This window comes from Silurus aristotelis (genome assembly GCF_946808225.1).
Source record: "Silurus aristotelis genome assembly, chromosome: 8".
NCBI classification, from domain to species: Eukaryota; Metazoa; Chordata; class Actinopteri; order Siluriformes; family Siluridae; genus Silurus; species Silurus aristotelis.
The window spans coordinates 21210520-21225563 of record NC_139581.1 but is presented as its reverse complement, the minus strand read 5'-3'; the positions used below and the strand labels follow the sequence as shown (position 1 = coordinate 21225563).

The following is a 15044-nucleotide window of genomic DNA, read 5'->3' as shown; positions in this document are numbered from 1 at the left end:
ACAAACTTATAGGTACCAAATGTATACACTCTTTTATACAACTTTACAACTGCTTTATCTCTGTGAATCTACTTTGAGGGAATGTCTATTGATCAAAGTGAATTGATATAAAAAAATGTAATTACAATTCTTAAATAATTATTAATCATAATTCATTAGCATTTTTACTTCTATTATTATTAATAACTTTTATGCTATTATCATAACTAGAATCACTTTTATTTGCCAATATGCCTGAACAAATTATAATTAAATTATATATTTAAGGAAAGCTCTACAGCATGATACAATTTAATGTGAATTCAAAATTACAGATATTGTCCTGTATGTAAAAAAAAAAAAAAAATCATTATCAAGCACTGTATTTGTGACTGTTTTTTTGCCACACAGATATTGTAGCGCCTGTCGGTGAGGGGGCGATGATCATTTTATCTACTTGGTTACTGTCTCAAGCAGAGTACAAGTCTTGAAGAGTGCACAGGTATGTGCTGATGTTCTCTGTGGTTTCAACTATTGGGGGAAGTTTGTTTTGCTTGGTGGCAGAGCCAAACCAGACCGTGATGGAATTGGGGACAGATGACTCAATAACAGCTCTGGAGAACTGGGTAAGCAGCCCTTGAGAAAATCTGTACCTACTTAAATGTCAGTGTCCCACTTCATTTCTGGCAGATGATTGTTCCCAGAAACCTAAAGGACCGTGTCTTGATTAGGATGCCTTCCTGTCTGTCTGCCACTGGTTCACTGACAGGTAAAGGCAGTTGCATTTGTTATTATACTAGATAAATATGCAGTGGGCCACAGTTCTGCAAGTAGATCGCCCTGAAATTTTGTTTCTGTTTACAGTCCTGTATGTGGGGTATAGCAGAATTGTTTTGCAGTGGCAAGGTGTAATGTTTGTCCATTAGCCTAAAGCAATGTTTTTAATAGCAGTTGGGTGTTATTACAGCTGGCTCAATTTAGGATGTACCAATCCCTCATGTTTCTCTGTCACTGTTGTGAACGTGGGGATTAGTTTCCTTGATTAAAAAAATGTGGGCCTTCCGTTGGCAGACAAAGTACCTTAACTTTAAGCAAGCAAATTCCTCAAACCTGTCACTAAAGATATGATATGCAGTGTGTGTAATATATTAAGATTTGCATCGGTGCATCAGCATAAAAGGTAATGATGTGATGCAGCGATTAAAAAAAGTGTGCATTGGATACAAGTATTATATATACACACAGGTATAAGTATACAGGCATTGGTACAGTGTGTCCTGAATGTATTTACCTCGCTTCACTTTTTTCACATGTAATATTACAGCCTTATTCCAAAATGTACCAAATTCATTATTTTTCCTAAAATTCTACAAACAATACCCCATAATGACAAAATGCATGTTTGAAAATGTTTAAAATCTTCGCAAATGTATTAAAAAACAAAAAAGGAATGTACATGTACACATGTACAAATATTCACAGCCTTTGCCCAATACTTAGTGAAAGCGCCTTCATCACCAATTACAGATAACTCTTTTTGAGTTTGATGCTACAAGCTTGACACACCTATTTTTGGGCAGTTTCTCCCATTCTTCTTTGCAGAACCTCTCAAGCTCCATTAGGTTAAATGGTGAGAGTCACTGCACAGCCATTTTCATATCTCTAGAGATGTTCAATCAGGTTCAAGTCTGGGCGTTAAGTCTTCCCGTAGCCCCACTTTTGTTATCTTGGCTGTGTGCTTAGGGTTGTTGTCCTGATGAAAGATGAACTGTTTCCCCGGTCTGAGGTCCAGATCATTTTGGTGCAGGTTTTCATCAAGGATGTCTCTGCACATTGCTGCATTTACCTTTCCCTCAATCCTGACCAGTCTCCCAGGCCCTGCCACTGAAAAACAACCCCATAACATGATGCTGCCACCAGCATGCTTCACTGTAGAGATGGTATTGGCCAAGTGATGAGCGGTGCCGTTTTTCCTCCAGACATGACGCTTTGCATTCGGGCCAAAGAGTTCAGTCTTTGTTTCTCATGGTCTGAGAGGCCTTCAGGTCTCTCTTCTGGCAAACACCAGGTTGACTGTTATGTGCCTTTTACTAAGGAGTGGCCACTCTACCATGCAGGCCTGATTAGTCGAGTGCTGCAGGGATGGTTGTTTTTCTGAAAGGTTCCCCTTTCTCCACAGAGAAACACTGGAGCTCTTTCAAATTGACCATCAGGTTCTTGGTCACCACCTTGACTAAGGCCTTCCTAGTGGTTCCAAACTTCTTCCATTATGGATGATGGAGGCCACTGTGCTCATCGGACCTTCAACGCTGCAGAAATTTTTTCTGTACCCTTCCCCAGGTCCGTCTTAATGCAATCCTGTCTCGAAGGTGTTTGGTAATACACTGTGTTTTCTCCAACCGTGGAACTATGCATAATGTCCAAAAATCATACTGGTCTTATCAGTCAAAAAAGATATTGCTCCAGAACTTTTGTGGTTATTCAGATGCAATCTTGCAAACCTATGCCATGCTTTTTCAGTGTGAAGGTTTTTTTAAGCCACCCTTTCAATGTTCAATCTTTTTCTGATTGTGCTTTCATGAGCGTTAACATGCAACATGCTTACAAAGGCTTCTAGGTCACATGATGTGGCTTTTGGGCTTTTCTTTATATTTCTGAACATTTACCAGTCAAAACTTAAATTACGTTTGCATGGACGCCCACTCCTGAGAAGATTGGCAACTGTCGATAAAAGCTTTCGATTTGTAAATAATGCTTTGTAGAATGGTGAACTGCAAATTGTGTGAAAATGGCCTTATAACCCTATATAGATTGATGTTCAGCAACAACTGCTTCATGTCATGTCTGATATCCTTTTTTATTCGCAAGATGTAGACACAGACATGAATGCTCAGAAAACCAAACTGACAAAAGTCTGCATTTATAAAGATGGGCATGTTTATGATGAACTAATCTTGTGTATTTTATTAGTAGTAGCTGGCTGTTAATTACTCTTTTAATGATTTCCAAATTAGGAATGTACTTAGGAATGTACTTTTTAATTTATTTTGGGATTTTTTTTAATGACATTTGACATCTTAAAATCTTCTGTATTTTTTTGTTAGATGTTATTTGTTCATTAATAAAATCTGGTGAGGACCACACAATGGTTATTTAGTTCCTTCATGTCTATACAGGGTCAAACAATACTAACTGCTGCATCACTGTGCCACCCTAAAGTTATTTGTATATTTATTAAAGTTTACACACATTTTCAAATTCTACCACCAAAAATCTTTCAGGGAAAGTGTGAGCAGATTTCAGCATGTTAAGCTGTTAGCCATAAGCTTACCTTAATGTTCAGCAACTTAGCTTCAGTACCAAAACAGAAAAACCATAGACATTGAATACATCTTCACTGTCTATGGTTAGCTTGACAACATTGAATACATGGATATTAAACATTTGTCAATAACTTTGCTAAAAAAAATATCCAAATTTAAACCTAACCTTTTAAAGAGTAATACAATTAGCCAGAGGACACTTGGGACTGTTTCCATATTTGTAAGAAAACCTCTGGCTAGCATACAGAAGTGCAGAGCCAGCTTTAATGGGAGCAAGGCCTCTAATGATGCTTATACAGCAATAGGTTTTTAACCTTTCTTAGGCAGTGCTTATAGAACTGTGCCTGTTTCATTAAAAACGAATTTAAACTATAAATAATATGAAAATCTCTTCCCTATGTGAAGTCTCCTTTTTGAAGCCCTTCAGGATCTACCAGAGTAAGGTCAATATTAATGAATGATATATGAATGAATCCATTCATTTATCAGTTGAGGGTCATTGTGGATCCACCATACCCGGCAAACACTGGGTGTGAGGTGGAAATACATCCTGGATGAGAAGCTAGCCTATTGCACGGCATTTCACACATTTGTATAGGGGAGGAACTGATAAACCCAGAGGACATAAAGACATGAGGAGTAGTAACCGGAGTACAGGATTGAACCAGGACCTCAGAGCTGTGAGGCAGCAAGGATAAAGTACCTGCTGTGACACCATGCCGTCCCATCAATATTAATTGCAGACAAAAACTCCAGTTCATTTATATGCAGTGATTTGTGGGTGTTGAAAAAGAGATAATTGAAATCTCAAAAATAGTGACTCATACTTCTTAGAACAAAAGGACAGATAAATGAGTAAGCAATGATCTTCTATGTAGTGACCATTAATATTCTGTGCTCTGTCTTTCGCCAAGCGAAAAGTTATACTTAACAGTGACTTGTGTGCCACTGAAAACGGGTGAAATCCAATGAATTCTTAGTTGCTGCATGATTCATCCAGTATTGCTGTAAACACCTTTTAAGCTGCCAGTGTGCTTTTTAACTTTAGTAGAATGTGTGCAACACACACACACACACACACACACACACACACACACACACACACACACACACACACACACACACACACACACACATGAACTGTACACACATATACACCAGCTGACTGTAAAATGACTAAAGCTTACTTCACTGGATGCCTGCGCGAACAACACCAGGAAGAGCACTGCACTACGCCTCCCAGGAGGCTTTCTTCTCATTCATTCGGCCTGTTGTCTATTTATAGAATAGTAGCCTGGTCCAAACCACCATCAGGCAAGAGAGTGTGCAAAGCAAGCTTGTGTAGGTCTGAACGAAAAGCACTGGCACCTGATGTTCCTCTCCTCGCAACCACGTCTCACCCGCCAATGCATTTTTTTTCTCCACAAAAGCCCCCTTTTCATGATGCACTCCCATAACAAGAGGCAGATCTGCCTCTTTATATCTGCTGAGATGAAATGAGCTGAGGTTTTGATTTACCACTTCAGTGCAATCAGCGCAACGTACCTAATCAGCATTGGTGAGGGGGAGGGCAGAGGGACTGCTTATTAAGAGGCTCTGGCTTGTTGGCAGGTTCGGAACAACTTAATGAATCATGGATGAACACGACGAGATGCAAAAATGAAAGAAATGATCAACAAGAGCTTTGAATGTTTAGGTGTCTGTAACCCACACATAATAGCTAATCAGCAAATAGCGCTGTGTTGTTATTGAGAGTTAGCATGAAGTAGAGCTGAAAAACAAAACAAAGCCACATTAGCTAGTGCAGAGATACACCTGTACCTGATTCCCTTCTTTTTGCCAGAAAACTGCTGGAGGAGGGTTGCCTTTTGTGCCACAGCGGAAAGTGACAGTCTGTCCTTGGGCTGAGACCTGGTCCTGGGGCTGGAGGACAATCTGTGGGGGGACTGCAAAGTAGGAGAGGAGAGGAGAGCAGAGGAGAGGAGAGAGATCAAATTTACATTTATGCATTACAAAATGCATTTTTATTATTGATGTTGATACTGATTGGAATACTGGCTGCACCCCATGCCTTGACCTCAAAGCCTGACCTCACAAATAGAAGAAATGGCTTGTTCAAAAAGCACATAAGATCAGGTGTCCACATAATTTTTTCCACTAAAATGTTTGTCCAGTAGACACGTATCTGAAAAATACAGCACCCCTTCTCCCAACTTTCTGATCAAATCCTATGTCCTTGAGAACAGGAAACACTTGGCCATACCAAATCAATGAAATACAATAGTTTTGAATACACTTTGTACTTTAGCACTATCTTTTGTAAGTTTTTCTGTGGCTGCAGATGGCTTTTTGCTTCTGTTGTTGTGCTCCATTATGCACATTCCGAGGGATGCCATGTTTCCAAGTGGTGCATCAAAGTCCTTGGGCATTGTATCCCATCATCATAGTTGGCATGTGCCATGATTATAAATCTCTTATCTAATGTCCTTGATAGAATTTTGTGAAATCTTTCCACACAGCTGACATTTCAGTTCATTTGCTGTCCAAGCGGTTTGAAAACATCTACGCTGTCTGGTGCATGCGAGCAAAAGAAAACTAGGACTTTCTAAATCACATCCTAACTGAACATTCTGACCATTACCACTGATAAAATTGCCAATTTATTGTAGGCCTATTTAATATATTTTTTCCCATCCCTGTTTATCTTTTTTGAAAAAAAAAAAAAAGTGCTTTGTCCATGCAAGTGCAAAAATATGAAATAAAATGTAAAAATAAAAATACACCCAACTGCCACTAAAAGGAATCTGTAAATTTTTCTACTTGCTATTTATAAAATTCTTCAATCTGCCAATCATAGCATTCTGGTCTTTAAATTTCAAGTTTTGGTGAAAAGGTGTGCAGTATAGCCTCAGATTCTTGCTCTCAGCTGAAAAAATAGAACCCAACGACTTCTGCAGTTGTAATCCATCCATATCAAAGTATGAGATTTTGTGCATGATGAGGTGCTTTTCTGCTCACCACAGTACTAAAGAGTAGTTACTTATAATATAAGTCATTATTAACTTATAATATAAATCATAATTTATTGTTAATAGTTTATTATTTAAATTATTAATAGTTTTACTTGCATTACTAGTACTTGTATAGTTCCTGTAAGCTACAATTGGTATGGCTTTTTTAATGCTGCAAGCCATTTCTCCCCACCGAAATTCTATTTTCTTATTTTTTTTTTCTTCATACTATTGTATTTAGTCTCTATAGACACTTGTGTGTGAAAATATCATTGTATGAATGAGCAGGTGTACAGACGTTCCTATTAAAGTCAATATTTTTTAAAGAGCTCAGATAAGTTTATTTATTCCTGAGCCCCCGAATGTTGTAATTTTCATGTTGAAATTAAATTTAACCTCCAGTCATACAGGATTAGGTCAATTAATTAATAGAGAATGCAGATCAGAGAAGTGTGGTTCTGGAAAAATGTGGCAAAGCTGTGTCTCAAGATAGTAGTGTGTGTTTACACGGGTTAAATTGGGATTTAGGAAATGGGTCTTAGTGGGTGCCAACAATGTACGGACAGTAGTGTTAAATTTTTCTCAACAGTAATATCATGGAAATGTATTCATTAATTTTTAGAAGCACCTTGTAGAGCAAATTTAGCCCCATGTCTTATTAGACAGGTCTTTCTATTCTGTACATGGGTAAATCCTCTTAGTCTCCCATTCATAAGGATTGCATTACTAGCTGATAAGCAAAATAGTTTTTCCAGACATAGCATTTGGAGTTCTGCCCAAAGACTATAGTCACCAGAGAATGTTTTCCTCATGCTCTTAGAGTATTAAAGTGCCTTCCATATACCTTTTACTCAGGAGTACCTTCTGTCTAGTCAGTCTACCATAAAGGTCTGATTGATGAAGTATATTTGTTCTTCCGACAGGTTCTTCCATATCTGTGAAGGACTGATAATTCTCTGTTAAAGTGATCGCTGGGCCCTTTCAGCTTGCTTAGAAACACAGAAAGAGTCTTAGTGGTTCCTTCAATCTTCCTTCAATTCTCAATGAAAATATTAAATTTTATGTTTTAAAACACGTGCTCAGGTCTAGGTCTCAACAATGTTTGACTCCGTAGAAAGTTCCTGGGACACCTACTGCCTGTTCACCCATGGCTGTGTTCCTTTGTATAACTCCAACATCATCAAGTATGCAGATGACACCGCCATGGTCAGCCAAATAAGCAACAACAATAAATCAGCCTATGAAGATATAGGAACATGCACACCAGAGCCAACAGGTTCATGTCCAACTTTCTTCTATCGACTATCGCCCCACACTACACCGCTAGGACACTGAGGGCTCACTGATGCTTACTAATTTTACTGCCAGTATTTATTATGTAGTTCAACTTCACTCTGTACATTCTGAATCATCTGATTCATCCGCTGTCCTTCAAAATCATCTCTGGATAATAATACCGTATATAATTACAAATTCATAGAATATCCTAGATCATCTTCTACATATCAATATATCTTTTGTATATACACTGTGTATAACTTTTGTACAGTTGTACATATAATGTACATCCCAAATTCCTCTATATATATTGTATATATACAGAATTTCACAAAAGTGAGTACACCCCTCACAATATATGCACTTAGGGTGATAACAGCTGTACCTCATGTAACCATGCAAAGCCACATGTCCTATTCATCAAACTCATGTTTTTTAGTGGTGGGCGATCAGGGCCAGCAAAGCCTTCTCTGCTGGCCTAAACACCATCAGAAGCACTGACCTACATTTACAACCCAAATTCTAAAATTTGTTCCATTAAATTTTATTAATTTATTCCCATAATTTATTGCATTTCTCTTGGCTGCACTGCTTCCAATTCGTGTATGTGGATGTTAGATGTTTTGTCCAATCAGATTTCAGCCTCTATGTGCTGCCATGTCAATCCAAATTGCCCAGAGCCTTCAAAGTCTGTTCTGCTGGCCTTTTTATGTTTGTCTCTATTAGAAATAAATCTGTTACTTTAACCAATCAGATTTCATATTTGCCTCACAGGGCAAGCTAGCTGGCCCAGAATAGCATCAGCATTTTTTCGTCCTCTGATCGGTTGGTCAGAGGGAAATCTGTACAGCCGAGTTCCACTGCTAAAACACGTCTGTAGCGATCTACACACATAAATACATCTTAATTAGACTTTTTTATGCCTACAGAGAAAGAGAAATTAATTCCTAATTATTCTTAATAATACATTTTCAAGAAAAGCTAGACATTGTGAGGAAATATCGCCCAAGCCCGAAGCTAGCTAGCTTGTCTCAGCCCAGGAAAGTCAAGTCAAGTCAAGTTTATTTCTATAGCGCTTTTCACAACAGACAATGTCTCAAAGCAGCTTTACAGAAATCAACATCAAAGTGAATGGTGTGCATTTATCCCTGATGAGCAGCCGTGGCGACTGTGGCAAGGAAAAACTCCTTCAGATGTTATGAGGAAGAAACCTTGAGAGGAACCGGACTCAAAAGGGGAACCCATCCTCATTTGGGTGGTATCAAGAGTTTGATCACAAATCTTTCAACAATACAGAACACTGGAGAGAGAGAACTAACATGAGTACTGGAGTATAAGATTATAAGTAATGTTCTTTCTACAGTCTTTATGGTTATAAAACTAGGAGCTACTGAGCTCAACATTTGATTATCACAGATCATCACAGATCCAGCACCGGTTTCTCCATGCCAGAGCCTTTAAACACTCCAGGAGGTCCAATGTCAAATCTCCACACATGTAGTGGGATCCACAGTGGAGAGAAATTAGCGTAGAGAGAGAAAGCGTTTGTTCAGCACCTCCAGACCAGTGCCTACTAGCGTTACCACTGGCTTACAGCCTCTGAGGAGCAGTGCAAATTACGAGTATGCATCCCTGGTGAGTATGTTGTATTTGATTTACATTTTTATGCTTTTGTCATGTTATTAGACATATTTATTCTGAACTGCTCCAGATGATGTAGGTGCACAGTTGCGGTTGTAGTGTAGAGGTTTGTAGCTTGCTTTAGAAAAATGCTATTCACCCTCTATATGCGAAATGCTCTCTCTGTAATGCCATGCGTTTTTATATTGCATTTTTGTATTGTATTGATGGGTTCTATAATTGCAATGTGATATTGGTGGTATTAAGAGGTGGATTAAGTCGGGTAAGTCCCCACTAAAGGCCCAGGTACCAAATTCACGGCCCGCCACTGATGTTTTTGTCTACGTGACCGGACCATACAGAGGTTGCAGAAGTGGAAGGTCTGCTTGTCAGTGTTCAGACCATATGCTGCTCACTGCCAACAAGCCGGTTTGCATGGCCATTGTCCCAGAAGAAAGCCTTTTCTGAAGCTAGCTTACAAGAAAGCCTGTAAACAGAAGACAACCTGTCCAAGAGCATGAATTACTGAAAACATTGTCCTGTGGTCTGATGAGAAACTTGTTTGGCTCAGATGGTGTCCAGCATGTGTGGCAATGCCCTGGTGAGGAGCACCAAGAAAATTGTGGCAACTGCCTTGCTGAAGTTGAAGGTGAAGGTAATGGAGTAGCCAAGATTGCCTTCTGACATAAAACCTATTGAGGACCTGTGGGGTATCCTTAAGCAGAAGGAGGAGACGGGCCATGTGTCTAACATCCAGCAGCTCAGTGATGCCATTATGGAGAAGTGGAAGAGGATTCCAGCAGCAGCCTATGCAGCTCTGGTGAATTTCATGCCCAGGAAGATTAAGTCAATGCAATATAACAATGGTGCTCACACACAATATTGACACTTTGGACACAGTTTTAACGTTTACCGTAAAATTATGTCCTTATTATTTTCTGATGCTCATTTCTAAGTTTCTTTGACTAACCCTTAAAGCTGTTGCCAAGAAAAAAAAAAAAAAGCATGAGTTTTGGAAACCTGAGTTAGCGAGCTCTCCCATAACCCAGACTCATCGTGTTACAACGGCTTGCATCTAAACAGTAGCCTACCAAGAAAGTCATTGTTCACTGTCTTCCTCCTTCCTTTCACAACTATTTCTCTCGGGAGTTTATCTTTTGGCATCGTCGTGCGTTTAAAAAAAAAAGTTTTTTTCTCCCGATGCCGTGAAGCTCAGAACACAGGTGAGGTGCGTTTTTTTGTTTCCGTTCGGAAATTTCATTGGTCTAATGTTATGGGGCTCAGTTTTTTGGCTTAAAGTTTGTGAAACCGGGAAAAACCCAGGAAAAATTCATAAATTAGCCGCTTCGTTGTTTAAGCCTCGGGGTTCAAAAGGTAGGAAAAAAGTAGCGGCTTATAGTCCGAACAATATGGTACTTAAGGTGTACTGACTGATCTATCTATCTATCTATCTATCTATCTATCTATCTATCTATCTATCTATCTATCTATCTATCTATCTATCTATCTATCTATCTATCTATCTATCTATCTATCTATCTATCTATCTATCTATCTATCTATCTATCTATCTATCTATCTATCTATCTATCTATCTCAGCATTTGGCAGCTGCCCTTATCCAGGACGCCTTATAACGTATCTTATCTGAACTAATATTTGAGGATTTAGCGCCTTGCTTAAGAACCCAGCAGTGGTGGTTTCATGGTATGGGATGTGAACTCACTACCCTTTAATCAGAAGTCCAACATTTTAACTACTGCGCTGGTTTCCATTGATGTAACGCTACCACCATGACTTTGATTTTTGAACATACATGTATTTTAGAATCATGGAAGCTTACAAATGAAGATGTTTGCTACAGGAGAACTCCAGTCACGTTCAAAGGACATCTAAAAATATTCAATGAAAATAGGATGCAAATAATTTGCTTTAGCAGACAGTCTGTATGCTTGTTGAAATTAAAGATTTTTAATATATTTGCAAAATTTCAACAACATACCTTTTCTCTGGCTTTATAAATTATAGTCTGTGGCCAAATATAAAAGTAAAACATAACAATAAAATGTGCAAAAACTAAACAAATTTCTTAACCACTGTTTATCTTTCCACAAAGGGCTTTAATTACATTTTATTACTCTGCAACCAGAACTGTCAGTAGCCTAAGTTAAAGCAGCAAAATTAACACATTTATTCTTTAATGAACACATTTTTATACAGTCATTGCCTTGAATGAAGGAAAACATTTTACAATTTCATAATGAATGCCTCCCTCTGTAAAGCAGCACGCAACTGTGTTACATCAAAATTATTATTATTACTATTATGCCAGGCTATGATTTACATTTCTATCAAATTATAGCACAGGAGCTACAGTCCTCTGCACTTTCATCTAATTTATCATCTGCTTATACACAATGTTGGAGCTTGTTTTGCCAGCAGCAAAACGATATCAAACCAGGCTGTATTAGCTGCTTTTTTTTCTGATAAAACAGTAACAATTTAATAAATTAAGTTTTTTTTGCAAGTTCTCAGAGATGATCTGTAATCTCACCAATCGGGAAGCCGTGAAGAATCCACCTCACAGCCATCTTATGGATTTATAAGCCACAGAGCTGAGTGCTGTGAGGGACTTTGTTTTGATAACCAGTCTTCTATCCTGCTGCTCAAGAAATTTCACAGCCGGCATATAAACATAGCGGTCATGTTGCAGAGGGTGTGAGAAAAAGAAATGAAAAGAGAGAGAGAGAGAGAGAGAGAGAGAGAGAGAGAGAGAGAGAGAGAGTGAACTATCATACGCCCACGCAAATAAGTACTTGCACTGCAAAGGCAACCAGGAAAAACTGAATTCCAAGAGCACAATTGTCTAGTGTGACAAGTGAGCGATTACCACAGCAATCCAGAGACAAAAAGAGAATGAAATAAAGCGGCCGATTACCACAACACTCTAGAGAGAAAAAAAAAAGAGAGAAAGAGAGAGAAAAAAAAGTCGTACCAATTAACTCAATCATCCATATACAGGAGCAGAAAGTGTACATCAGATTTAGAGCCTGAGATAATGAGCCATACTGAAGAAAGCTTCCTCTGAAGGATGAAATATTTAGAGTTTGAACTTAATATCACCTCCTTGCCTCATTTCCCATTCTGTGGTCCATGTCCAATAAATTTTAGATGATCGAGACACTGGGGTTCATTAGTAGTCACATGACTGAGTCACTACTAAGTCATAAGAGGGTTTTGGGTCTGGCTTTTAAACAGATACTCTCACTTGATGAATGGAAAAACAACAGATGTGTGGGTGGCCAAGCCTTAATCTGGAGGACATTAAGTAATTCCAAAGCTTAGCAAGCAGAGGACACTTTTAAAGATGACTGAGATAAGTCTATTACGAGGAGAAAAGGCTTGTCTCTTCCAAAAGCATCTTTGTTTCACTTTCTGTCTGTCTGCTGATGGATGTTTATTGAAACTTCTTTTTCTACAGCACTGAAATACAGAAAGAAACAAGATTTTATCTCATTAAGCCTCATAACCGTTTCAAAAAACCTCCAGTTTCTCTGTCTCTCTCTCTCACACACACACACACACAAATGCTCATTGCTCTCGCAATTTATAATTTGTTTTGTGTTTAACTGCAGTTAAAAATGCCCAAATCGACACCTAACTTTAATCTGGGATAAAAGTGCTGAAAAAAGCATACTAACTGAAATGAATACTAATGCAGCTAATTAATGCTATTCGATAGAAGACAGTAACAAGATATTTGTACTTCATACTGTACTTAATCACATTTTTCAAGTATGTGTACTTATTCAGAGCATTTTCATTTCGGGGAAATTTTAATCTGAGCGGGTAATATTGTACTTTTCACTTTTACTTTTCACACGTAACCCCATGGTCCACTGGATGGAGTTCTCTTCATTTGGAGACCACTCTGTGCGGCTGGGGATGGTTTTACCTCTACAGTATAAAGATCCAAGAAGTTCCAGAGCAACCTATGGGTGGATTTGGACTGTAATTACTACCAACTGTCTACTACAATGGCTCAGGACCACAGGTTGCATAAACAGTTTTGCAGTTAGGTAGCTATCACTGCACACCTCAACAATAATGGAACTGTAATGAATGATAATTCGGTGCCACTCACATGAGAATGGGTTTCGAACCATCTCAGGGAGTTTTTCCCTTGCCACAATCACCACTGGCTTGTTGATTAGAAATAAACATACAAGGATAAGGAACTCTCTTTAAAAAGACCCGATGTGCAGGACGATATAACACTATTAATTGTATCAATTATCAAACTATGTTTCTCATAGATTTGTACTTTTCAAAACTTAAGTCCATTCCTTTTGCACAAGTACCGTATTTTCCGGACTATAAGCCACTTATTTTTTTCCACGCTTTGAACCCTGTGGCTTAAACAACAAAGTGTCTTATATATGAATTTTTCCTGGGTTTTTCCCGGTTTCATAAACTTCAAGACAAAAAACTGAGCCCCATAACATTATACCAATAAAATTGCCGAACGGGTTCAGGTGAACCAATAAAACTCTTTATATTAAATCAGATGCGCTCCCACTGAATCGGGCCGCACCACATCATAAATATGGATGAGATTCCTCTGACGTTTAACCTGCCGCTCACTCGGACTGTCTACAGGAAATGTGAATCATTCGTCACGCTGAAAACAACCGGGCATGAAAACACACACTTCGCCTGTGTTCTGAGCTGCACGGCATCGGGAGAAAAGCTTCCCCGATGGTGATTTTTAAACACACGACGATGCCAAAAGATAAACTCCTTAAAGAAATAGTTGTGAAAGGAAGGAGGAAGACCGTGAACAATGACTTTCTTGGTAGGCTACTGTTTAGATACAAGCCGTGTAACAGACACTGTCTTTCATTAAAGCCTGTGTAAAGTTTATTAGTTTCAGTGTAGACAGGTGCGGCGTATTTATGTTCAAAATATAAATCTTTGTCAAATTCAGTGGATGCGGCTTATATTTGGGTGCGCTTAATAGTCCGGAAATTACGGTAATAATGTCAAACAAATACTTTTAATTTTTATGGAGGGATATTTAAACAGGGTATTACTGAAGTACAGGAAAGATGCACTTTGTACACCATTTGATGCTGTTCCTGTAAAACTCTAATCTTAGAAACAAACCAGAAAGCATTTTGACTATTTTATTGTTTTAATTAAAAACGCTGCCATTTTTCCTCATGAGGAAACGCTTAGTGTCCCCAAAAAGTCAAAACTTTCAGAAATTTCTCGTGGGGATATTTTGTCCTAATCACAAAAGAAAGACTAAGCCACACTCACACACACACACACACACACACACACACACACACACACACACACACACACACACACACACACACACACACACACACAGAGAGAGAGACAAATTCTATTAATACTCTGTTCTCGATCTTTTAGCCTTGCTTCCCTAATGGCCGTCAGATGTGGTAATCCATATGCTTTACCACGAGCGGCGTGTAGTGTCTGTGACGGAGAACAAAAAGCTTAGAAACACACTCCTTCCATCTGAATTCTCCAAGATAACACTGATGGCATCCGACAGGCCCAAAGAGCCATAATCAGATCAGCTTAATGGAAATCAAGGATGAGTGTACACACAGACCCATTAACACAGACATCTGCTTTATATTTTATGAGTGCTGCAGAGTGCCCACATGTGTGTCTCCATGAACTGTGTGTGTGTCTTTAAAAAACGTGTTGCCCTGCATTTTATTTGTGTACCGTGGACCTGCAGCGTCGCCGAAGCCTCGGATCTGCCCACGCTGTTTTCCGTCACACACGTGTACGTC

At 38.8% G+C, this 15044-nt stretch overlaps 1 protein-coding gene across 2 annotated transcripts in view; it reads right to left on the bottom strand.

Moving 5' to 3' along the window:
* Nucleotides 1–15044, bottom strand: part of LOC310730404 (roundabout homolog 2) — a 96525-nt gene that overhangs the window by 39112 nt on the left and 42369 nt on the right. For both annotated transcript variants that reach the window (XM_083549386.1, XM_083549387.1), the window contains exons 6-7: nucleotides 14977–15044; nucleotides 5124–5248 (exon numbers count right to left, since the gene is read on the bottom strand). The exon at nucleotides 14977–15044 is cut by the window's right edge and continues 60 nt beyond it. In XM_083549386.1, the coding sequence (XP_083405512.1) occupies nucleotides 5124–5248; nucleotides 14977–15044 (193 nt within the window). The remainder of the gene's footprint in view (nucleotides 1–5123; nucleotides 5249–14976) is intronic.